Source organism: Amblyomma americanum, chromosome 1 (genome assembly GCF_052857255.1).
Source record: "Amblyomma americanum isolate KBUSLIRL-KWMA chromosome 1, ASM5285725v1, whole genome shotgun sequence".
In the NCBI taxonomy this organism is placed as follows: domain Eukaryota; kingdom Metazoa; phylum Arthropoda; class Arachnida; order Ixodida; family Ixodidae; genus Amblyomma; species Amblyomma americanum.
This window is the reverse complement of record NC_135497.1, coordinates 103,585,188-103,611,832: the sequence shown is the minus strand read 5'-3', so window position 1 is coordinate 103,611,832 and position 26,645 is coordinate 103,585,188. Positions and strand designations below refer to the sequence as shown.

Here is a 26,645-nt window from a genome sequence, read left to right as displayed (position 1 = left end):
ACACATCTGTACTAACTGCTGTCGGTATGCGCACACTGTGGCATTATCCTTCCTGGCACAAATATTTCTGATATATCAGCTAAATATCTGCTTCTTCAAAAGTCAGAATGGCGGTAGCTTATCAGGCTGTTTTTGTGAGTGAAAAAGTACTTCAAACGGAATGCCACGCAACAAGAGAGAAAGAGGTGCAAGACTGGGACATAACGCATGCAAGTTAAGCTCCAGATATTGCACAAAAAGATTGAAAAACATCTTCTCGAACAGCACTCAGGAAGGAACTGGCTCTGTTGAGTAAATCGAAAATGCTGTAGAACAGTGGTTTTGTGGCAACGTAACAGAACGTGTGACTGATGCAGATTAGCTCATACGCTCAAGGTGCGCTCATGTGAGGCTTGTTTGTTCACAGAGTAGGCGCCCCAAACATTCATTGTTATTTCTGTTGAATGACGTGCACTGCAGTAAATACGGACTGACACAAAGATTTCGCCGAAGCTTGGTCAGTAATGCATTGTTAATTTTTTTTGTGGACTCCATTTTGCACTCAAAGTAGCCCAAAAAATGCAAGAAGAAATTTCCGTGCAATATTCTAGCAGGAGCAGACCAGAAATACACAGCGGAACCTAAATACCTCACGGGATCACGAGTACCATTCATATTTCGATTGATAGGAGAAAAAAAAAATCCGGATGCTGAATCGCTGGAAATGCATAGAGCAAATCTATTTATGTCCGTAACGTGTGATTGGCAACTGCAACATTGGCAGTGCATAGGCAATGGTGCTGCTTGCAAGTGCAGTCACCCCCCCAAGGGCGCAGAGTGTTCAAAGCACCCAATGTTTTGTACATTGTGCCCAATAGACTTCAGCCAGCAAACCTCATGAATTCGTATCTACCGAAATTCATACTATTCATGATAGTACAGTAAAAGCTCGTTATTTCAAACTTCACGGGACCGGGAAAAAAGTTTTAATTATCCTATGTTCGAATTATCAAACGGCCTCGAAAAAACTGACAAGAACCATATGCATTACTGTATATGTAGCATATTTATTCGTGTAACGAACCCACTCGCATAATTAACCGACCCATCCCCGATTTTCGCCTAAAAATTTTAAAGAAAAAAAAGCGGCAGTCGTTAACGCTTCCCTCCGTTTCGCACCGTCACACAGTCTACAACGCACTTCTTGGCAGTGAGCCAAGATGTTGCGCAGCGATAACATCACGGCGTGTTTACCTTCTGATGTTAGCTCTAGCAAGGGGGGAGGAGTGAACTTTGCAGAGTGCCAGTGCTTGTCCGGTTGTGCCAGCCTCGTTCTCAGTACGTTCGCCTCAAGGGCGACCCACATGAAGCGAACTTGCACTGCGAATTTTCAGCAGCGCGACGCAAAACGTGCAGCTGCCACCAGTCCACTGCCGCCAGGATTGAGAAACGGCGTGGTTCCATACGCTTAGTAAAATGCTGAAATGAACAGCTGTGCATTTACAATTAAACTATTATTTACTCAATGACCATAAAGAGGACGAATTATCCTTTGCGACCCCTTTCTGAACCAAAATAGTTAACCTGTTTGAACCTCCTGTGCTTACTGACGTCAACCGATGCGTAGTGGCTAAGCCTAGTAGCTTTGAGAATCTAGAAGCATTCTAAAAATCTGGCGCGTTTCATCGCTAAAATTTTGTGCTGCGAGCATATTCAGACAAAGCAAAAGCTTCGTGCGACTTTTGTTTGCCGCGAACATGAGTCACAGTGTAGCGGCAATGATGGGTTCGTGGTGAAGCGAGAGTGCAGTGAACTAGAATACTGGGTAGTGTGCTCACTGCACCGCGGTTCCATAGACCGAGGTGAAGCCGCCGATGCCGACATTTTTTAGTTTCCCGCTTGTCCGCTAGGTGCCGCCGCCGTTCCGAACACTGTAGTCACCACTGCACAAGTAGGCGCAGTAACACACTTGGGAGTCATTTTTCAGTCATTGCTGCGTGTTGTACTCAGTTTGTGGTTGCTTTTGAGGATTCAGCGGCGTGCTTAGATCATTATTTCGTCTCCCACGAACCTGCAATGCAAGGATGTAGCATCCTGGACAGATTGAGAGAGTGTTCTGTAAAGATAAAAAAATGCCTGGTCGCCTGCAGAACCATTGCTTCGCGCTGGGTTTCGATACTGGCTATGCCTACAGGAAAGATGGCCCGAAGGCAGCCCTCTTCAGTGTGCGGAGTTTTTAATTACAGTGTAAATAATCATAATCACAGTTTTTAATCATAGTAAACTGTCTTTCATTTTTGGTTTGGTGAAATGCATTTCTCAGGGAAACTGCGAAGATTCTATCTATATTGGCCTCCTTGCTTGATTCGGAAGATAAAGACGCTGCTGAAATATCTGAACTCCGCATGCCAGCCGGAATGATAATGAAGTTGCCGGTTGATCAGGCTGGAGTGTGTCGTGGTCGTAGTCAGCATGTAGCCAAGAGTGACTCACAACTAGTCTTTCACACTGCAAGCTATGTAGCACGAAAATATGTCGTAAAGGCAAAGTGTGAAATAGGCATTGGCCTCCTAACTATATCAGCCACTGATGACAGTTTTCGACTTGCAAGGTACGCAAAATATTGCTACAAGGTAGGATTCATCTAACCTTCCGCACAGCTCTGATTCTGAGCTGTAGCTTGAGAACCTTTTCACAGAATGCTGCAGGCAAAGCCAACTCCATTCAGAAAGCATCTTTGATGTGCTGGATGTGGTCAGGGCAAGGCTGTGTAAAGAGGCCAGTTGCCATCTTCACGCAGATATTCTTTCCAAGTTAATTTTAAAATTTTACATCGCAGTCAGGCTTCGCTTTTTTGTGAAAGGAGTGAACACTGAGCGGCCCGGCATACGTGAACGGGCCAAGCACCTGAAGTTGAGCCGTAGCTGAACCATTGCGACACTTGCTTTCTCTGCGCACTTATCTCAAACAATACAAATAAATTTGTCTTTGCCCCATGTGAAGATGAAGGGTTTCATGTACTGTTTAATTCCAAATTTTCAAAAAACGCAGGTTCGATACAGGCTGCGGCGGTCGAAGGCGGAATTCTAGAGGCCCGGGTATGTGTGATGTCACTGCACCTTAAAGAATCACAGGTGGTCTAAATTTTCGTAGCCCTTCACCAAGGCATCCCTCACAGCCTGAGTTGCTTTGGGACGTTAAACCCCCATAAACTATAATTTTAAATCTTCTGAACACGTTTACGCTGATGCTATGGCAAAGGAGTTACAGCATGCAAGTTCAATGTGATGGGTGGGTACAGGCAATCAAAAAGAGCGAGCGAGTCCCGAAATGAACTGCATGGTAGTGGAACGCCAACGTTAATCAGCGAGCATGCGTGAGCTTTCACAGCCAAAAATTAGCATTGATCAGAAGCGATCTTTGTCTACTTTAAAATTGGGAATAAAGCGACACGCCGTAGCTGAACTGGTGTGCTCAAAGCATATGCTCGCGTTGGTCGGACGATGCGGGGCGTCGAGTCCGCAATTTCAGCTGATGTGCTCTTGGAATTGCAAAGTAGCGGCCGCTGTGTACCTGCGCTCCATGCGCTTGACTCTGCCCTGCCTTCGAGCGAATGAGAATATTATTAAACCTTCATCCGCTAATGTTGAACGACACACATGATGCAAACTAGTTTAGTTTGCACAGGCACGATCTTTTGGCAGTAACACGGCATTTTATCCGTATACGCCTGGATCGCTTTTTCTGCCTTCCTACAATGAACATGACAGCAGTGCCGCCACAGCGCCGCCGTCATTTTGCAACAGCGGCTTTACTCCAGCCCGGCCAGAAAGCACACTACCCCTATTCTAGTTCACTGTAGCAAGAGGCCGCATTGGCAGGCGCGGCCATGTTGTAGAAGCGGGCGAAATCAGACGCGGTCGCACCCCGATTGGTCCGCGCTGACAGCCGACGTTGGCCGCTTCCGGGCAGTGGCTGACTACCAGGCGATGCTAAAAGCCGGCGTCATGATCGCGGCTGACCGCGTGCTTCCAGTTTTTCGCATGTAATTTGTAGCGCCCGTCCGAAGTCATAGCCTTTCATGGGCGTTGGGTGGGACCGCGCCGACAGCACTTATCCGCATTTCTGAATTAACAGGGCTCGAATTAACGAGTATTTAGTTGCGAGTTTCGTGAGGCAGCCGCCACCGCGGCCGCCAACCCTTACCCTCCGACACCGCCGGCCACCGCGCCGGTGATGGCGCCATTTAGGCTTTGCCCACTCTTCCACGGTTTTATCTAGTTCCATCTTCTGTCCCCAATTAGGTCGTGCGCAGCCTCTAACTCTGCAGAGGTGTTTTCTTTTTGGCCACGTGCTGTATGCCAAGCCGCCCAGACGTGGCGGAGCGTAGTTCGAATTATCAGTAGCGGAATTGACTCGCTTTCGAATTAACGGGCTTTTTATCCACAGATCTCCATGGAGCTTGGCCGGAGCAAGTAGTGTAGTTCGAATTATCCGAAAATGCAAATTATCGAGGTTCAAATTAACGAGCTTTCACTGCATCACCGAAATTCTACTGCAGAGGAAAAAAGAAATGTGCACTCAGCGACAGCGACCATAACTGCCATTCTACCAAACAGTTAAGATCCATGGTGGTGCACTTGGCAGCCTGGCGCATTGCTTTTTCCACGGTAGCTTCATTCCAGTGCTGATAGAGCTGGTGCCATCTGTAGCAGGTTCTTGTAACTAGACAAGCCTAGCAAATTTGTTGTAATAATAATTTCCTTGACTTTCTAAAGCTGAAAGCTGGCAGTAGCTGGTATTAGGAATATGCCTCAAACAACAAATATAGGCCATATATTGGGTTCTAAGAGAAAACTACTAGTAACTTCTAATACGGACTATATTCGGCTGCGTGGAAGGAGACGGTGTGTGTTTGTGATCTGTAGCTTCTGCTCCATTCCCAGAAAAAGTTGTCAGTAAGTGTAACAACTGCCAGGATCATAAGTTAGTGCGCACGAGAAAAGATTCACAGGCGCCCTCTTCGGCTAAAAGATACCCAGTCACTCCAGCTCGCAGTGCAGCCAGTACTGAGACAGCTGCCTCAGTACTTGCGTAGAAACAGCCCAAAGCCAAAAGTGTCTGCTGAGAAGGCTGAAGATCTGGCACTAAGAAGGAATGAAAGCTGGGAGTTTGTGCCGCCGTACTGCCTAGCCTCGCCAACACCTCCTCTGTTTCAATGCCAGCCACATCGTCATAGCATTGCAGTGGCACCCTTTGTATATCTGCTTTCGTTTACTCGCAGCATCGTGGCACCACTAATGCATAGAACTGATGCGGTGTAGCAGAGTTTGCTCAGTAGCTCGGGTGCTCGGCTAACAGCTGAGCCAAATTACGGTTTGAACCTGGCCGCAGCGGCTGCGTTTTGATGGAGGCGAAACGCAGAAGGCGCCCGTATGCAGTGCACTGCACATTAAAGGTCTAAGGTAATCTGGGGTCCTTCCCTACAGCACCTCTTTCTTCTTTCACCCCCTCCTTCCCTTCCCTCACAGTGCGGTCGAGGTGTCCACAGGGAAGGCAGACAGTTACTGTGCCTTTGATTTTAAAAAAAAGAGGCTAGCGAATGGGGGTGCCTAAGAAGAAGGTATGATCTGGCAAAACCAGCTTCTCTGGCGGCCACCTAATTCAAGAAGGCATTGGCATCATGTGACCCTGAACTGCGAAACACCAAGAGTTGCCACACTGATTATGTAGTTGCACCACAACAGAAACCAGTACATGCCTCAAACCAGTTAACGCTTTTCCCATTTCTGTAGCGGCTGACCAGCGTCTTCAGCTGTTCATCCTCCTCAGCGGAGAAGGGGCCGGAGTTGAAGCGCACTGCGTGGTGCCTGAAGTAGCGCACCGCACACTGGTATGCACTGCGCCCAGTATTCAACTCTTCTGCCACCTGCGAGACACACACACACAAAGAGCTTTCACAGTCCACACTCTGTGAGAGTGAGGAGAAAGCTCTACACCACAACCCAATGCACTGGGGTGCAATAAGAAACACTGAGAGCTAATTCAGTTGCTGCATGCATTGTTTTGTTTATAGGGGTTTAATGTCCATAATCAACTCAGGCTATCAGACACACCGTAGTGAAGGGCTCCGAAAATTTTGACCACCTGGGGTTCTTTACGTGCACTGATATCGCACAGTACATGGGCCTCTAGAATTTTGCCTACAACGAAATTCGATCGCCACGGCCGGCATCAAGCCCACGTCTTTGGTGTGTTGTTTAGAGCCAATGACAATCTGCTGAACTTGCCTTGAGGTTTCAACCCTGTTGTGCAGCGCAAGAAAAAGGGACAATGAAAATGCACGCTTTAACATAGGATGTAGTTTGCCAAAAATTGACTAAAATTTAATTGGAATTTTTTTAAACGGCTGAGAGGACACATACTTTTTCGTTATACAGTTGTGAAAAGACAGTAATCAGCACCCACCACTTGTATTCAGTACAAATTATTAGCTGGCCACAAGGCACACTGCACAATAGAGGGCCCACAAGAAGGTTCACCCACACAGTAACAAAGCGAGCACAAGGAATTGAACCTGCGAAACTTATGCCGACAACATCCAAAACACCACATCCTCTGAGCCATCATGTTGCCAGCAGTGACTCAAGCAATTGCCTCTAAACGACTTCCAAAGATAGCTGGCAAGATCATGAGACTTCATCTCCCCCTCCCTGACCTCGCCAGTGGCAGATGCACACCTGTACACACCTCATCCCAGCAGTGCTTGTCATACTTGGCAGCCAATTCACAGAGCCGACTATCCTCAGTTGGAGTCCAGGGGTCCTGGTTGAGGCGTACATCCAAGAGGTGATGCCAGTGCATTTCGCAGTCAAGCGCAGTTCGGTTTGAACGCATGTCCTTAGCCTCAATGCGCCGCCAGTCCACGGGCCGTGTCGAACTCTCCAGCAGCTCCACCAGGCTCAGGTCAGGCATGTCACACACCTGCACTCGTCGCGCCAAGCACAAATACACTCGGGCTTGGCAGGAGCAGGTTCACGTAAATTTAGAAACTTTTTTTTTCTGCAGTGTTCATTGCCTCAGGTCATAGCAAGGAAATTGATGTATGAATAATACAGGTAGGATTAGATATCTCTTGTCAATACATATAAAAATTATGTTATACAACAGACTTCTCTGCTTAAACGTTAATTATTGTCATTTAGTTTTGACAACAGCGTGTTTCTCAAACGTGCAGCACATTCACTTCCTGCAGAAGTAGTACGTCCCACACATCTACAATAAACCAACTGAATCTGCTACCAGGAATCTTTCCTGTATATCTCACATAATAAAAATGATTTATCAATATAAATAGTCTCAAAGCGAAATTTAAATCTGAGGTACAGAAAAAACAATCTAATCTTCAAATTTAGCTCTCGCACTACTGCACCGTAAAACAACGCATTATCCAACACGATCTCCAGAGGAATGGGTTAAGCCTACGATTTGTCTCAGTTCTGGCAAACAACAGCTGTGCTGTATGCTAACTTCAGTGTTAAGTAATTACCTAACGAATGACATAAATACATATGCTCCCTCTTATAACGAAATTCAATGTCTATATTGTTCGATGTGCGACACATAGCTGCGTAATCTCGCTTCTGCTCATGTTCTGTAAATTTTTTTGCTTTTCTTTCTCCTTTGTGTTTCCACTAGTTTGTACGCAATTCCTGCAATGTGTGCTGTAATATGTAATCTTCATTCATATTATATATCCGCTGCTGTTAAAACGACTGGGTTAGTGGCCAGTCAAGCTGCCAAAGGGCAGCTTTTTTCCTGCAGCCCTTTCATGTACTTGTGCATACATAAAAATAAAAATCTGATTTGATTTGATTTGAATGAAACAAGGGACATATGATTATACAAGTTAAAAAGGTTTCATGTGTCTGAATCTAAACAAGTCTATGATATGTAGACCAGTGGTGCGGTCCCTGCTTCCAAGAATCTCGAGTGCAAACGGCCCGCCGCGACCATGGTCGGGTTTCTTTAGCGATTCCTCCATGTTCTTCGAGCCCAACAAAAACAGATTATATGCTTGTTTTATCCTACACAAGTGGCAACAGTCAGCAAGAGCAAGTGGAAACGCTGCCTGTTATTCAAATACAGTCGAACCCACCTATAATGGTCGCAGTTATACGAGTGTGCTGCTGCTGCCGGAATATTCATTAGGGCAATGACACTGCATCTCAGATAAGACAAACAGTCGTGGCCACACCATACAGTCTGAGCGAACACGAGGAGCATCATTAACTTGCCTGTCCCCCTCTCACCGTTGCAAAACACACGCTTCCCGCAAACCCAGGAGGCAAAGAGCGCCCCCCCCCCCAATAAAAAGAAAACACTCTGTGATCACTACTTGGAAGTGAACGGCGATGTACCTTAGCCTCTGAGATGCACGGCATGACCTGACGTCACTGCAGCTTATTGGCGAAAACAACCAGCAGCTTGAAACCTGTGTCTCGGCTTTGTCCTTTTCTATGTTACCAAAGCTCCTCTTTGTCACTGAGACACTGAACCGTAACGATAGAGGCAAAATTAATTTTGCCCTCTGTGTTCGTTTACAGCTGCAGGGGGGACCAGGAGGGGCACTGCCATCACAACAACTACTACCCCTGAAAATATACTCCCGATCACTGGTGAAAATAAATGCCTTTGAGGTGATTGCTACTCAGTGCAGCTCCAATTCATTTGTGGCATTATGCAGTTTCCTTCACTCGTTAAAAATAATGAGGGACTATTCCATAAGCAGCACACCTCTGAGTTACTGCAGGCACAACAGATCTTTACAACTGCTTCGATCTGCTGGTTCAGGACATCGCGGAAGCAGTTGCCCACATGACTGAGACAAAAGGTAAGGGGCCCTTTTGCACTGCAGCTATTCATGCCTTGCACCAGCTGCAGCCACGGCTGGTTAAACTTAGCAAAAGTTCCCAGCCACATTGCTCCATCAGATTCTATGCCCCTGCATTTGTTCTACTTTTTCCATTCCTTCATCTAGCTGTGTCCCATCACTAAACAACCACTTGCCATCCGTTTCACACACCACATGTGCTGCTGAAGTCTGCTTAGAGTAATTTCAGGACAATGCGGCAAATCATGAAAACGATAATGATAGCCGTAATGCTAAAGAGACAGGAACAGAGCAGAGTGGGAGGGAACAAATGTGGGTTAGTGAAATCCTAGTTGAAATCAAGAAGATGAAATGGGCATGGAAAGGACATATAATACAGAGAACATATATTTGTTTGCCCCTCAAGGTAACAAAGTTGTTGCCATGGAAGGTAAGTGTAGTAAGGGTGACAGTCTGGTGGGCAGATATGTGATTAGGATATAGAAACACATTAAATGGAGAAATATGGGGAGGCCTTTGCCTTGGAGTGGGCATAGTCAGGTTGCTGTTGCTGATGACGATGAATTGGAGGTTAGTGGGAGAGGCCTTTGTCCTGCAGTAGACACAGTTGCTGATGATGATGAAGGCACTAAAAGTAACAGCTTGAACACCCAGATATTGAGTGAGCAAAGAAATGATGGCCTACAGGAGCATCGCAGGTCCTTAGCCTCTCACATTGTACAGTAAAACCTCGCTAATTCGAAATCGCTTAATTCGAACTTCCGGTTAATTCGAACTGACGGCCGGGTCCCGGCAAAGCCCTGTGTATTTCAATGGGTCAAAACTCCCGATAATTCGAATATGCCGGTATCCACGTCGGTTAATTCGAACTAGGCGTCGATGGCTGGCATTGCTCCTCGCATATAGAAGTCACCTCGTAGCAAATACAATGCGCTGAAAATTTTTAAAAAATGCAGAATGATGAGAAAAAAAAAAGCCAGCACGCACGAGGTGAGACGTGAATTTCGTTGCCCGAACCAACCCTCCGGTGCCTGCCGTAGCAGGTTTTCGCTGCCGGAGCGTCGAAGCATTGGCTTGTCTATTTTTGGCTGACGCGCGGTCACGCGGGTAGCCACCCTACCGCGGGCGCCGCCTATGCTCCGGCCAAGGTGGCTCCGGCGCAAGCCGTTGCAGGTTTCCGCTGCGCCGAGGCGGTCGTGACCATTGGAGACGCACGCGACCATGGAGGATGGAAGTACTCGGGAGAGGCGGTTACGTCACATTTTTTTGAAGCCGCGCTTTTTTTCTGATGGAAATAAACGTTTCAATCAAGCGGGCCTCCCCTCCCCGTTCCCCCGCTTCCCTCTACTTGGGCGCCGTCCCAGCGTGCCTGCTCATGCAGCAGACGACGCCGCTGCGCCCAGCGTTCTATTGGCTGCGCCGTCGGCTAAACTCTCCCAGTAGCCCTTGCGAGAACGCGTGACTTCCGGTACCCTTTTATTGTGCAGCTCGGGAAGCGAAGACTCTTTCCTTTCCTTCATCCTGCACGCAGCACCCGGCCCCTCTTGTGCCTAGTCTTTGTTGCCGCGGTGTCTAGCGAAGTTTGTGTTGCGTGATATTCCTCGTTTGTTTGGTATCTCGCTGGTGACGTCTCATCGACTGTGGCAATCATGGCAAACCGAGGAAAGTACTTCGCAAAGGATTTGAAGACGAAGGTGGAGATATTACAGGAGGTCGAACGTGGTCTCCTAACAAAGACAGCGATCGCAGAGAAGTTTGCAGTCAAGAAAAGCACGCTGTCCACATACCTCAAGAACAAGGACTCGATCTTCAATGCGTATCAAAAGGAGATGGAGCCCTCGCGGAAACGACTAAGAACATCGGCTCATCCAGAGATGGAGGATGCCGTAATGGCATGGATTAAGGACGTTCGCAGCAGGAACATTCCGCTAAGTGGACCAATAATTGCCGCAAAGGCAGTGGACTTCGCCAAGCCAGATGGGCATAAGTGACTTCAGCGCGTCGGAAGGCTGGTTGTCGCGTTTCAAGGCCCGTCACGGACTTACGTTTAAAAGCGTTTGTGGAGAGGCAGCCGCAGTCGATAAAGAAACGTGTCAAAATTGGATCTCAGGTCAACTAAAGAACTACCTTGCCGATTACTCGCTCAGCGATGTGTTCAATGCAGATGAAACCGCGCTTTATTTTAAGTTGCTGCCGAACAAGACTGTCAGTTACAAAGGCGACACGTGTTCAGGCGGGAAGAGAAGCAAGGAAAGAGTGACGGTGTTGGTGTGCGCAAACGCGACTGGCACGGAACGGTGCCGCTTGCTAGTTATAGGCAAAGCAGCGAAGCCTCGCTGCTTTAAAGGGCTAAAAACTCTCCCTGTTGATTATACTTTCAACAGAAAGTCGTGGATGACGCGAGCAATTTTCACGGATTGGCTGCGCACACTCGACAGGAAGTTCGCGGCACAGAACAGGAATGTTCTGTTGTTCGTCGACAACTGTTCAGCCCATTGCGACATCAGCGGACTGAAGGCGATCCGTCTGGCATTTCTGCCGAAAAACACTACGGCTGTGCTGCAGCCTATGGACCTTTGGGTTATTAAAAACCTCAAAACACTGTACAGGCGCCACCTCCTAGAGCGGATTCTTGTGTGTATGGACAGCGGCAAATCGTACGACGTTAATCTCCTCGGAGCCTGCCACATGCTGGCAACATCGTGGAATGCTGTCAAGGCGGACACAGTCGCGAACTGTTACCGAAAGTGCGGCTTCATTGAAGGCCCAGAAGCCTGCAGCACGGCAGAGCTGGATGCTCAGTGTGATGACTCCGTCGCGCTGCACCCTGCCTACGCTGCTTTATCGGAGGGTGTTGACTTCCAGAGCTTCGTAGACGTTGACAGCGGCGTGGAGACATCGGGGCCGTTAAGCGATGCCGAGATTATTGAAGCGGCCTGCGGTGACCAGATGCCGCACAACTCGGGCGCGGCGAGCACATCTGACAGCGACGACGAGTCCGACGGAGGCGACGATCCATTGCCACCCCCGAGTGCATGTGAAACAGCGTCAGCACTCGACCTGGCTGCACGCTACTTCTCCGCCGATGATAATTCGGACGCTGCGTTGGAGCTGTTGGGCAACTTGCAGACGATGCTTGTCGAGTCACGGCAAAGAAAACGAAAACAAATGCGCATCACCGATTATTTTTCTCTTTGATATGCTTTGCCAATCTGCTGTTAATAAACATGTTTTTGAAGCATAGTGTCATATTTAATCATTAAGCTTGCTGCTTACGCGAATGCATTTTGAAGTTAGCTCCAACTGCATAAACAAATTAACTTTATTTCCTTCGACATTCGGGCTCTATGATTTTAATTCGCGCAATCGCCCGCCGCAAATGTGTAGTAGCGCGTAGATAACGATCTCGTAGATAACGAGCGCGTAGAGCGCGTAGATAACGATCTCAGATATGCCTGTTTTAGCTTCGGCCCGTGCTGCCGGGCGTGATGGCCGCTTTTTTTAGCGCCCGCTCGTTAATTCAAACTCCGCTTAATTCGAACAATTTTCCGGTCCCCCTCGAGTTCGAATTAACAAGGTTTTACTGTAATAGGTAAATTATATGACTTTCTAATGTGATAGTATTACAAGCCTCATTGGAAAGAAATTGTGCCATAAGCAGAAAATTTGCTGACTGTCTGGAAAGAGGGGATGTCACCAGGCCAAAGCATTCCCATTGGCAAATGGAAGCTGGAGGCAAGATGCCAGCTCCGGTAAATGCATCAGCAACTGCGAATGTTATCACACTGCCAACACATAGTTCACTTAAGTGTCCCTGTGAATTTTTTATCATGAAGCCATATCCACGTCAAAACAAATCGAGAAACTAGCAAAAGTCTTGTACATACACACACTGGTTAAAAATTCAGAGGATACGAATCGCGGAGATACGAATCTCACGGGGTCGCGATAAAATTCTTATGCAGAAGCATGAAAAATGCCTTCACACAGATGTTTACGGCTTATGGAATTTATTCACCGCTGTATGGCCACAGCTCGCTACTCCCAGCGAGTACCGCATGACGTTCGTGATGTCGGCAATGGGCGGGCCGCGCAGACCGCCGATCGATCACTGCCTGCGGTGCGTGCTGCGCGATCAACGACAGCTATGTCGGTGATGTGCAGGCCGCAGACCTCCGCTCACTGCATACGGTGCATGCTGCGCGATTAGCGACAGCAACGTCGGTGATGTGCAGGCTGCGCGGACCAACGATCACTCCTTGCGGTGCATGCTGAGTGATTCGGGATCGCGACGTCGGAGATGTGCAGACCACGTGGACTGCTGATCACTGCTTGCGATGCGTGCTGCGCGATTAGCGATCGCGACGTCAGCGATCAGCGTAATTTGTGCTCGAGCGTGCGGTCACCGCTCGCGCATTTGTATCATCCTTAGAGGCGAAGGAAAGAGTTGTGCACATTATACACAATTAACTCAGGCCGGGGAATTTTACGAATTCGTATCATCGCGAAATTTGCATCAACCGTGCTCGTATCACCAATTGAGATTCTACTGTATTTTGCAATATGTTACTGAAATATATACAGCTGAACCCTGTTATAACGAAGTCGAGAAGTCTGGCGATTACATTCATTATAGCCGTATATCTTCATTATAGCGTGTGTAGAAAGAGCTCCAAGGATAATTCCATCATACCTTCATTATATCCATTGTCTTAATTGTTATAAACAGTTTCGTTATACTAGGTTCGACTGTGCAGTGAACTACCACCTCACAAAGCAAACATTACGAGGGCATTTTTGCAGTAACTTAATGTAAATAATTGGATACGGCTCTTGCAGGTGTTAAGCAGCTCAATTCGACAATTTTATTCTGAATTTTTCACTTCAGCCAACCTCTGCTTCCTGCAAAAAGGAAAGAATTCATGAGCATAGACTTCTGCTTTTGACAATTTTGGCAACCTAAGACGTAATCTAGCTAGGAGCAGATTTAACTTCAGTGGCTCATGAAGCACTTCACCGATTTCATACAAACCGAGCTAGGTTCGCAAAGTGAGCCTCTCATCCTTGCAGCATGCTCAGCAGTATGCATGCCTGTTTTGTTATTCGTTTTCATCCTCATGAAATTAAAAAACAATGCATCAAAAATACTCTTCTGATATGTTGCCTGAAGAACATTCGTAACTATGTTATCCAGGGCTTGAAGCTTCAATGTTTTTTTTTGCATCCTTCTTGTATGTTTCTGGCAGGCCTACAGATCTCCTCCCATCTTAAATTAGGCACACCCATCTTAAGCGTGAACTTCGGCACTGCACCAAATCTTTTAATCTAGGGGTTCTCAATATTTTAGCCTCAGGAAGCGCTCACCCCTCTTGCAAAAAGGAGAACGCATGACACACAGCTCTCCTCAACCCTTTCCCCCTGCACAAAAACATCTGAAAGTCAGGTAATAATGACTGGCTGTATACTGTGCTGCAAGCACCTACAGTATAATTGATGCCAAAATAAAGTGGTTAAAGCTAAGATAGGGTTTGAGCCAGGTGTGGATTCTCTGCTCGGGAAGCCCAAAAGCAACCAAAACAGCACAAAGGTTGCACTGAGCCCAGCCCGTCTAAAGTCCGCCACTCTAGGCGCGCAGCACCACCAATGACCCTCTCCTCGGGCAGCACGTTTCAAAGCAGCTGCCATAATGGACTGTGCTATATTCCTCTGCTCACGCCATACTGTCCGTCCTCCTTCCACTGTTACCAGCCTCCAGATCGTTCCTGTGACAACCAACCTCCCGTTACGCTTTCCTACGAGCTAGCCATACTTCTTCCTTCCATGCTAACCCTCTTCTTTCCAAGGTAACTACCCTCCGCATGGCTCATGTGGCTACGGCCTCCAGTTGCACCTTTTATCAATCTCGCCACATACTCTTTCTTCCACAGTAACCACCGTCCAATTGGGGATTCCTCCACTCTTACGATACCCTCAGCTTTCCACAGTAATTGTTCTCCGGATGATTCCGGTGGCAACACACCCAGCAGTTACGCCAACTGCTATAACTGCTACTGCTACGACAATGTGAAACACAGGAACAGGCACTTAACAGCTAAGCTGTAAATATTCAAATCGGAGAGAGTGCAACAGTACAAGATTGTAGGTGGGTAGCCACCTAGAAAGTGAAAAATAACATAAGGAAAATAAAAAGTAAAAGAATGAAAGAAGCAAGGATGAAAAGGAGGCAGATAGGATACAAGAGGGTGGCCACATATGACGCTGCCTGCTGACTCCCCAACCCGTGAGCGCCCCAAGAAATCTGCGAGACACAAAATTCCATTTATTTTCGGAACACTGGCCCCAGCAGCCTTTGTGTTTGCACTGGGCACGAGATATCAGATAAGTGGACTTTCTTCTTTAAGATCGCGTCTGGGGCGCTCAAGCAGAACCACTGTAAAGTGGCTAGTTTTGGATCCCGCGAGTTATTTTTAGGGCCGATATAAAAAGCTTCATAAACAGTACCTCGCTACTACCATTTTGGCTGGCTTTCAAACTCACTTTTTTTTAAAAGCAAATATTTAAAAACTTTGCAAGTTCAAACCAATGAACTATAGTCGGATACAACTTAAGTCTGCAGTGAAGCTCTGCCCATATTTAGGACCGATGCACAGAATTCCTTCATGACAAAAACATAGGCTGTTGTTAAAACTTCTCTTGTCACCTAAACACTGAGCTAGTCATGAGAAAACTGTCATAAGCTCTAGAATTTTTTTACCTGGCTTGTTTCAGTCAAACAATAAAATGATGATTTTATGTACTTTTGTGACTTGCTAGCGGAGTAATACAGTACGCCGCGGACCAAGGCATAATGTTAACAACTGCTGTTTTTTTTAGTTGTATCCTACTATAGCATTGCGGAACAACAAATGCTGCAGACTAGTCGACACGACCGTCAACAGCACTGTGTTGTTTACACTTGCCTAGGGCACTCCCGTCTTTGCTAAAACCTTTGTTACACTGAGATGGGACACGTGGTATATGCCTATATCCCCTTCAGGTGCCAATTAATTCTGCTGAAAGGAAACATCTTTTTTTTTTTGTATAAATCATGACCAAAAAGAAATGAAGTGCAAAAAAATTGTGCAAAAATTTTCACATTTGAGCATATTTTCTGCTCAAATATAAAAACTGCAATATTTGCTTGGCTTTTTTAACTGATTGTAACATATGATAAATGTTTAGCTGTGGGAATAAAAGCTTCAGAGAATTAGTTTTTAGTTCATGACCTAAAAAACAGCTAAGAAGAGTCATTCTGTGATGACAGGCAGAAGAAAATTCAACATTTCCGGCACCGAGAGCGGCTTTTAGATGTGTAGCCTTCACATTCACAACGTTGTGTAATTAATATGTTCAGAAGTTGGGACCAATGATTGCTTCCAATATAGCCACTGCTTAAAGTCTGGCTCAGTCGAACGGGTCTTGAGTGATCTGAGCGCAGGTGGAGAAAAAGAGAGAGAAAGCACCTTGCAGCCTGTTTTACCCACCATTTTTACAAAAAGGGGAAATCATTTTTAAAGGTTGTTGTTCACTCAATTTATGTCAGGGACTTCAAGCAAACTATCCCCACGCTCTACCAGTGTGCTGATTGTTTCGCTGCCTCAGAGCTGAGCGGCCAGCTCTGAACTGACTCATGGCATGCGGGCATAGGCTTCCCTTCTTCATCCTTTTTGTGTAAAGCTGCCACTCCATCTTAGGCTTTGTAAAACATTGTAATGACTCCTGCTAAAAACCCCAGCAAAATTTTCAAAACAATACAGAAAAAATGTTGTGACCATCACAAATGAAAGCATAAAAAAATGGTTTCTTGCTTCGGATTCAACAGCCTACATTCTAGCATGGGAGATCCCAGACCCCTTTTCAATACTGGTGGGGGTCTCAGACCATCTGAGACACCCATGACGTTAGGCACTGATCATAGCGCACTGTGTTCGTCAGCAGTGGCTCAGCGTAGTGGCGGTCCTTTGCGACCACCTGTGGGTCTTCATTGCTCGTTCGGCCGCGTTTCTTTGGAGGTGCTTCTCCATTGGCTATTTTCATAAACAATGCTGCAGCGGCCAAGTCATCCACCATTCCCCTGTAGAAGCGTAATTTTCAACACCTGTAAGTAAGCCGATTTCGTACCACACTTGCCCAAAAAAACGCCGCATAGTGGACAGAAAACGCCGCTTTGATATTTTCTAGCCATCATGTCCACGTTCGTGGATCTGCCGCTCTGAACTCCCACCGCAGCAATTTTTCTTGGTCTGCGAAAATTAAAACTGGCATGCAGTTTATGCATTACCCTATTGATGCATTCTAATGGTAAACTGCATCATTCATAACCATTTGAAATGATAGGATGCCAAAATAAAAGCAATCTACTCGCCAAGCCAAAGAACGTCGTGGTGTCCAACTGTTCGTGTTATGTACAAACACATTTTATGGTAGCTGCAACAGATGGCGCCACAAAGTTGCCAGGGAGTCAAAATGGTAAGGGCGCAGAATTCTAAGGTTGCATCCACATATGTGAACACAGCGCCTGAAGATATACACACTATAACGATGCTCTTTGAGGCACTTGCTGTTGTAAAACCACCTCAAGAACGAATCTGGAATGCATCTCAAAACAGGCCCTTCAGCCAATGGCAGCTATTGATTATCACGACCTCCCAGTTAATTCATAGCTATATCCCCTGCTGAGCTAGCATGACAGGGGATTCAATTGGTGCAATTTGGAACCGACCCCAAGTTAACCCCGACGTTGTGAGAATCGGTCAACGTCAATGGCTGAAGGGCCTTCTTTCAGGAGCATTTACCGCATTGTTCTTGAGTTATATCCAATTGTAGAGCAACCATCGCATGATCCTCCCACCTTAAAAATCAGTCAATGCATTGGGCACTGACTGCGTATGCAAGGAACATCAGAAGAAAATCAAAATTTGTGACAGAGTGACTGAAAACTGAACCTGGCAACATTTAAAGCTAGAACCTTATCCAGTGAGGCTAGCCTAGCAGCTCTGTTCGAGGAACTAGCGGGTATTATTAAGATTCCACTGGGCTTAGTGAGGTTAGAAGGACAGATGAGGCGTATACAGTACCAAGGGGCGAGCATATATACTGTGCTATCGTGGATCAGCGGACAGACGAGAACTAGGTGTGGGATTCCTCATCAATCAAGACATAGCCGGCAACTTACAGTTCTACAGTATTAAAGAGGGGTGGCAAGCTATTGTAATTAGGCTTAATAAGAGGAACCAGCTAAAGGTTGTGCAGGCCTATGCACCTACTTCCAGCCAAGGTGACCAGATCGTTGAAAGCTTCTATGAAGACATGGAATCAGCAATTAGCAAAGTAAAATCACAGTACATTGTAGTGAAGAGCGACTTCAATGTGAAGGTAGGCAAGAAGCAGGTTGGAAACGAAGCAGTAGGCGACTATGGCATAGGCACCAGGCATAGCAGGGGGAGTTATTAGTAGAGTTCGCAGAAAAAAATCAATTACAGATCATGAATGCCTTAACGAGAGGACAGGAAGCAGACATGAAAAAACCCCAATGGTGACGCTAAAAATGATATAGATTTCATACTAGGCGCTTATCCTTGCATCGTGCAGGATGTGGAGGTCTTCGGATAGGTGCATTGTAGCGAACACAAAATGGTAAGGTCTCGTATTAGCTTAGACTTGAAGAGGGAATGAAAGAAATTAATGATGTGGAAGCCCCTTAACTAGTTAGTAATAAACGGTAAAGTAAAGGAATTCAGGATATCGCTGCAGAACAGATATTCAGCTTTAACTGAGGAGGACGATCTTAATGTTCAAACCACGAATGATAATCTCAAAGCTATCATCACAGAGTGTGCAGTAGATAAAGGCCACGTGATAATGGCAAGCTATCGCAGGAGACTACAGATCTGATTAAGAACCGCCAAAGCATAAAAGCGTCTAAGCCTACAGACAGAATAGAACTGGTAGAACTGAAAAAGTTCATGTGCAAGGTAGCCAACATAAGGAAGTTTAAAATGGAGAGAATTGAGCATGCTCTAAGGAATGGAAGTGGCCTAAAGGTGATGAAACAAAGAAGGCAATTTCATTAGCAATGTGTATAATAAAAGCAGAGTAACCAAAGAGTTGTAAACAAATCTACACAGTAGCTAATGAGATTAGTATGCTAATGAGACAGGCAATAGCACTGAGCAATGGGCAATCCTGCCAGTAATGAAATAGAAAGTAAAGAAAGCCTTCGGAGCAATGCAAAGGGGAAAAGCAGCTGGCAAGGATCAGGAAACAGCAGATCTGTTGAAGGATGGAGGGGAGATTGTGCTAGACAAACTAGCCACCCTGTATATGCAATGCCTTATGACCTCAACTGTACCAGAAGCTTTGAAAAATGCAAACATAATCTACAATTCATAAGAAAGGAAACATCAAGGACTTCAAGAAGAATTGACCGATCAGCTTACTGTCCGTTGCCTACAAGGTATTTACTAATGTAATCACTGATAAAAACAGGATAACGATAACCTTAGAATTCAATCAACTAAATGATCAATGAGGCTTTAGTAAAGGATATTTCACACTAGACCATATATTCACACCATGAATCAGGTGATACAGAAATGCACAGAATATAACCAACCTCTATATATAGCCTTCATTGATTACGAGAAAGCATTTGACTCAGTGGAAACCTCAGCAGTCATGCAGGCATTGTAGAATCCGTGTAGAAGAGTCTTACATGAAAATACTGAAAGATAGTATCTATAAGGACTGCACAGCTACCATAGTCCTCCATAAAGTCAGGCACAATCTCGCCAACGCTATTCACCACCTGCTTACAGGAGGTGTTACAAGGCCTGGATTGGGAACAGTTGGGGGATAAGAGTTAACAAAAGAATACTTAAGTAATTTGCGATTTGCTGATGTCATTGCCTTGCTGAGTCACTCAGGAGATGAACTGCAAAGCACGATCAAGGAGCAGAACAGTGGGTCTAAAATTTAACATGCAGAGAACCAAAATAATGTTCAACAGCCAAGCAAGGGAACAGCAGTTCACAATTGGCAGCGAGGTGCTGGAAGTGATAAACCAATACGCCTATTTAGGGCAGGTAGTGACCACTGATCCGGATCATGAGAGAGAAATAACTAGAAGAATAAGAATTGGGTGGAGCACATACGGCAGGTTCTCTCAGATCATGTATGGCAGTTTACCAATATTTCTCAAAAGAAAAGTATACAACAGCTGTATATTACCAGTACTCACCTATGGAGCAGAAATGTGGAGGCTAACGAAAAGCATTCTGCTCAAGTTGAAAACACTGCAGCGAGCTATGGAAAGAAAACTGATAGGTGTAATGTTAAGAGACCAGAAGCAGGCAGAGTGGGTGAGGGAACACACACGTGTTAATGACATCCTAGTCGAAATCAAGAAAAAGATATGGACTTGGGCAGAGCGTCTAATGCAAAGGCAAGATAACCGATGGTCCTTAAGGGTAATGGAGTAGATTCCAAGAGGAGGCAAGCGTAGCAGGCGGAAGAAGGAATTTACGTGGTCACCCAAGTTTACGGGGACACCGTAGTCACAGTTGGCAAAGGACAGGGTTAATTTGAGAGACATGGGAGAGGCCTTTGCCCTGCAGTGGGCGTAGCCAGGCAGATGATGAAGCTAATATTGCGCGTGCAATGAAAGTATGTAGGAACAGGAACATTCAACAGAGCACAGAGGCTGCCCAAATGGTCATCTGGTCTCCGTGAATACGCGTCTGCCTTCCTTCACAGAACCGCTTTCTCGTCGAAGAGCTCCAGTCATCACCACACCGCAGGCTTTGCCACTCTCCCCACGTGTGGCCCAAGTGGTCGGAGACTTTCCTCCCACGGGCAAACAGCGCCCAAGCGTGGCCAGACGCACCTCCTTGTCCAGCTGGGCCTTGCGCTCGCTCAGCTCAGCGTGCTGCTTCGGATCTTTGGTTGTCAGCAGTCGTTCAGCCAGCACCTCCGAGCGATTCTGCACGGCCTCCATGTTTTGCTGCAGCAGGTTGCTCTGGACTGCATCCACCTGGACACAGACACAAGGCAAACAGCAGCAACTGCTCTGTAACTATGAGGGACGTGCGAATGTGCGGGAGTCGAACTCGGCAATTTTGAACAGCATGGAAGTGCAAATGCTCTCCGTTTTTTTTTTTTTGCACCAGAGCAAGTAGTCTACTTTACCCTTTTGAAGCAAACAGGTTCACCAGACCAGAGGAGTGGAACTCATCACAGTTCCAGTTTTGCTGCTATGGCAACGACAGGCAGTTATTCACAGTTTTTATAGCTCGTAAGATTGCTTCAAGTTACTGATGTATGACATTTAGAGTATGGCATCCAATTGCACAAATGGTTCTTTTGGAGTGAGAGCTCCACTTTTTGCATGCAAAGCTGGAGTTCATGCCGCATTGAAAAAATGACCTTCAAAGAAGCACAGCTGGTTGATATGCGTCGTACCAAGTGACTCGCCGGGCTTTGCTACCGCGCCTGCGACGCACTGGCTTACTCGGCAGGTGCGCCTAATCACGTGACTCGTCAGTGGTTCATAGGTGCGCACTCACTTCACCTCACAGCCGAGCCTAACCACGTGACTCACATTTGTCTAAATATAAGTGCGGGCACTGCTTGGTGTTTCACAGAGCCATGAAAAAACGAAGGGGGGGGGGGGATTTCCCAGCCGTGCGACTGTATCGACGACGACAGGTAGAGTCGCACTACCCGGCAGATTCTCGGTGCCGAGAACTGTGTCTAACCATGCTCAACCGAGCTTTCACTCCCTACAACCAGGTTCAGTCAGCCATTTTTTAAACGACTTTTAAGTAGAGAGAAGATGGGGTGCTTAGGCAATGGTTTGACAAGAGGACTTGTCTTTGTCTGGGTGAAGACGAGTCCTCTTGCCTAAACGTTGCCAAAACCACCTGAGGCTCCCCTCTCCCTTGTTCACTTCGTGTTGTCTGGAAATCTATCTACCTGCCCTCTCTTGACCATCGACTTCAGGTTGCATCGGCACTCATTCTGAGAGTGAATGCCACAGCAATTCAGGTCACATGCATGGCATCTTCTCAAGCGGTATCTTTAATGCAGAAATGTACGCATTTAATGCCCCTAACAACTAACACCGACGTCTGCCATATTCACAGTTTGAGCCCAACAGTTTCCCAGATCAAGGCGCACCTTACAGAAGGACACCAATGAGCATCAACACTAATGAGAGTTGAAAATGGCTGACGTCGCCATTTAAACTCCACGTCCTGAATCCTTCAATTGAATCTTTATTGAGTAAAAAGGAAAATGCTCCACTCTGCTCCCTTGACCCAATCATTGAGTAAAGCACACGATTGTCCTCTTCAGAACCACCATTCTCAAGTCAGGCTGCTTGTTATCACCACTCCCCCATGCAAAAGAATATAGGGGGAAACCAGCTGGTGAGGATAAGGTAACAGCAGATCTGTTGAAGAATGGAGGGGAGATTGTGCTAGAAAAACTAGCCACCCTGTATAGACAACGCCTTATGACCTTGAGCGTACCAGAAGCTTAGAAGAACGCTAACATTATCTTAGTTCATAAGAAACGAGACGCCAAGGGCTTGTGCTGCTTCCTGTCCATTTCTGTCTCTGAGGAGGACACATAAAGAGGACACATGAGGACACATAAAGAGGGAGCAAACATTTCCCTCTCCACAGAAATGCAGCACAAACATGGCGTTACTCCCTTTCACCTAAAGAACTCCATTTTTAAGGAGAGTAAATGGAATACTCAACATAGATGTGTATATAAAGAAATACATAGGAGTTATATACGGTAAATAAAGCTATGAAGGAACTTGGATATTTAAAGAGAACCCTTTTTAAATCCTCAACAGAAATCAAACTACTTGCATACAAATCTTTCATTAGACCAGTTTTAGAATATGCGGCAGTTGTTTGGGATCCGCACACCAAAATCAATATCACCGGACTTAAGAATGTCCAGCACAAATGTGGAAGGTTCATATACAATTGTTATAGCTGGAAAACATCCCCAACATACCTTTCGCAAACAGCTAATTTAGAAACCCTGCAGGCAAGACGATGCCAAGGAAGATTAAAACTGTTCTATTAGGTCTACCCGTAACCAACTTGGAATAAACAGAAATGCACATTTTCATTTAGTTACCCAGTGACAAACCCATTCTTTTCATTCAAAGGAGGTGAGCAATTTTTTTTGTGCAGAACAAATGTGTTCACAGCCTCATTTTTTTCCTACAACTATATATCTATACTTGGAACCACCTACCTGCAAATTTGGTTGAGTGTTCGACGCTATCTTCTTTCTTGAGTGCATTCCGTAATAGATAGCGGTGTTTCATACTGTCGTATCATAGTGTACGTTTACACTTTTTTTTCCTTTGTACATGCTATACATGTTCTTTTCGTTGTCGTCCTTCGCAAGACTGAATGTACATTGTATTCTTGTAAACTGTATTGCTCTGTACCCCCCACGCCTGCCTAAAGCCTCACTTTCAGGCTGGCAGTATGCTATAAATAAAAACCCCATATGGGCATGCACTAGATAAGAAGTCATTTAGTTCCATTTGGGCTCAATTTTGCTAACAGTGTCAACAAAGAGGATACTATTAACAAAATGCATGGGCTTCTATAAGACATCCCATTCCATTACACATGGACTACTATATTAACGAAGAAATGCATTCAATGCCCACATTCACCAAGATTATGAGGAGAGGAAAAAGTGCTGTTGGGCAATCAAACTTAGTCGCACGCACCAGTAGAAGAAAGGGATGTTACGAAAGAAAGCTTACGGGCGACCATTGAATTGATGCGGCAAACGCTTCAACAGCAGTCGCCTCAGCAGCTATAGCTCAGCGCAGCTGTGCGCCAGGCTGACATGGGGTTAAAGCAAGACCGGACATTTTACACATCTGAAATTCCACTGCCCGAGGAGAACTATAGTCTAGTGCACGGCGCCGTTGATGTTGCAAGAGCGCTTGACTATTTTTGTGTCAGTGGCATGATCCGTCTGACCAGCCTTGAACGTTAGAGGATGAAACTTCTATGGTAGAAGCTGACGCAGTTGGTGTTAAGCCGATAAGACAAGCATGCAGCATCTTCTAGAAACAGCAAGCGCGGCTCGAGTGCAAGATCGCTACCAAGTTTTGTTCTTTCTCTGGGCAGTACCATCAACTCAGCTAAATGTGCACTGTGAGCTGGTACAAGCTCTCACCAGGAGTCTCACAGGCATATTTGCTGTTATTTTCCTTGGCAACCTCCATAGTCATGACACGTGAGCAAGAACTTCAAAACAAAAGCAGTGATAGCACTGCAGCCCATTCACGGCAGCATCAGTGATACTAAAAGATTCCCCAGATATTTCATACTACCTTCCTAGGCAAAGCAGCAGATGCAAAAGTTGTGCCACATGGCAAACCACAACACCACTGCTGACGCTAACTGGATAACATGTGACCACCACAGATAACGTATTTTCCACAGTGCTTGCTTCACAGCTTACCCCAGTGCAAAGGCCCAAGCTCACCTTAACAGTGTCCTCCTTACCCAACCCAAGAATACAACAGTTTTCGGTAACGATGTACAAAAATGATGCTACTGACTCGAGAGGAAGTCCCACATATAGCTGTACCAGTAGACACTCACTCTGATACAAGTCAAGAAAAAAGCGGCTTTTCATCATCAAAGGGCCCCTTTCCAGTCAATGGACACAGCAGATTCTCATGAACCTGCATCGCACACTCTGTGGGGGTGAGGTTCCTGAAGTGAAGGCCGAAGTTGTCAGGATCGGGAATAGGATCCCTAACAAGGCAGGTGCAAGCAAACCAATGCCTGATAAAAACTGCCTGCTATGCCCAGCCGGTGGTAGCTTTCATTTCGTGTGTTGCTATACTCCCCACTCATCGCCACCATGCACAGAGTCTGCGTTTATGTCATTTTTCGGTGATTACATCATCAGAGAGGCCCAAGTTTGACACTGAGCAGAAGGAGAAACTTTTCCAACTTCAAACCCTAACCTCGCAGTAATAAATCCATCTTTCACTACCACAGAAGTGGCAACCAAGCCACAAAACGCCGAACTATCGAATTTCGCTGACAACAAAAATTTTATAAAGTTTTCCTGAGCATCTCTTTAAATCTGACAAAATCCAAATGATGATCTACATCGCCTTACAATGTGCAGAGCAATTTTCGTGCCATGCATAAGTAAGGTATGGCAGTTCAGGTCTCGAGCCAACCTGAATATACCATATACTTACAGATGATCAAACACATAAGCCGCACTTCATCTTGAAGCGGAAAGTCTCATGAATGCATAGAACTGGCCTTCCTTCACCCTTACTCTGCATTAAAACCAAAAGGTTGCACCGTATCATGGAAAAATCCGGTGACTTGAGCCAACTGGAAGCTCCCGTGCAAAGCTGAGAGCACTCAAAGCTGGCACGGGTGTCATACCAAGGAACGGTCCTCGTCGGCGGACCACGGCACGACTGGTGACATGTACGGGTCCAGCTCCTTGTTGGCCCGCTTGGTGAGCTCATCCTCATTGGGGGGTGCTGGCATGCCGTTCACGTCCCGAAAATATGGGTAGTGGAAGACCATGGAATGGTACCAGTTCTTGCGCACCTTGGGCTTTTTGCGGCGCACTGCCAGGTGCGTCAGCAGCATGGGCAGGTCTTTCTGCAGCTTCCTGCGCAGAGTAGCACCACACGTTGCCATGTGCTCAGGCCAGTCTCAACAAAACTGGGAACTGGTACAGTACACACACTGTCTAATAAACACAGCAGACTACATACTTTCCCAGCACTAGTTGTTGATCAATACAATCTCGCACCAACACTCCCTTGCCGTCCTAGTTAACCAAGTTGGTGGCGCGAGTACTCCATACTGGTCGCGGTCCCAAGCTCTAGTCCTAGATCAGGGCGAATTTTTGATCAACGGCAAAGTTTTTAAAAAGTTTCATTTTCCTTTCTAGCCCAAAGGTTGCACTCTGGTAGATGCTAATAAGTAATTACTCCAAGAAATGAGAACTGTAATAGGAACTGCAACTGCAACCTCCTCGGAAGAGAAAGCACAGATCTCATCATTCTATCAGGCTGGACAGAATCTGGACACTGAAAGCATATTGAAGTTGGCTTGCATTAACAGATTACCACGGTTTAATGACAATTAGGCGAAATTTTGTTTTAATATGTGGCTTTCAAGAGCAACAAAAGGCCGCAAAGTGAAATACAATTGTCACCACAGGCCGTTTTCGCTAGGGAACTGCAAAGACATAAAGATACCTTTTTCTTTTACGCCTAGATAACCAAGGTTAGGCTACACCAGCATTCACTTCCCAAATGCGATCACAGGTTCCTAAAAGCATTCCATTTTTAAATGCCATTTTCTTATCCATAAATGCATGTTTTGTTCCCAGACAAACATCAACATGCATAGCCAAAGAGTAAAAGACTCGCACAATAAAAACTTGATGGGTTGTTCTCGGTGTCCCTTTAAAGCTAAGACCACCACTTTTGGACAGGAAAATTCCCCATGCCACGGTCTAAACACGTGTGCTTTGCAGCATGCACTTGTGTCGCTGCAATAAACGCTGTCGACAGACATGACTACGTGCAACAAAGCCAACCCCTATCAAATGAGCGGCTTTGCAAAACTGAAGCAGTGGTTGCTGAACACCTTTCAGTCTTGGGAAGGACACTTGCTAACACAAGACCCACAAA

General features: G+C 46.1%; 1 protein-coding gene across 2 annotated transcripts in view; it reads right to left on the bottom strand.

The window, feature by feature from the left end:
- The window catches only part of LOC144113379 (uncharacterized), an 87,472-nt gene that overhangs the window by 45,350 nt on the left and 15,477 nt on the right, over positions 1-26,645 (bottom strand). For both annotated transcript variants that reach the window (XM_077646427.1, XM_077646428.1), the window contains exons 3-6: positions 25,378-25,612; positions 20,796-20,942; positions 6,730-6,963; positions 5,741-5,908 (exon numbers count right to left, since the gene is read on the bottom strand). In XM_077646427.1, the coding sequence (XP_077502553.1) occupies positions 5,741-5,908; positions 6,730-6,963; positions 20,796-20,942; positions 25,378-25,612 (784 nt within the window). The remainder of the gene's footprint in view (positions 1-5,740; positions 5,909-6,729; positions 6,964-20,795; positions 20,943-25,377; positions 25,613-26,645) is intronic.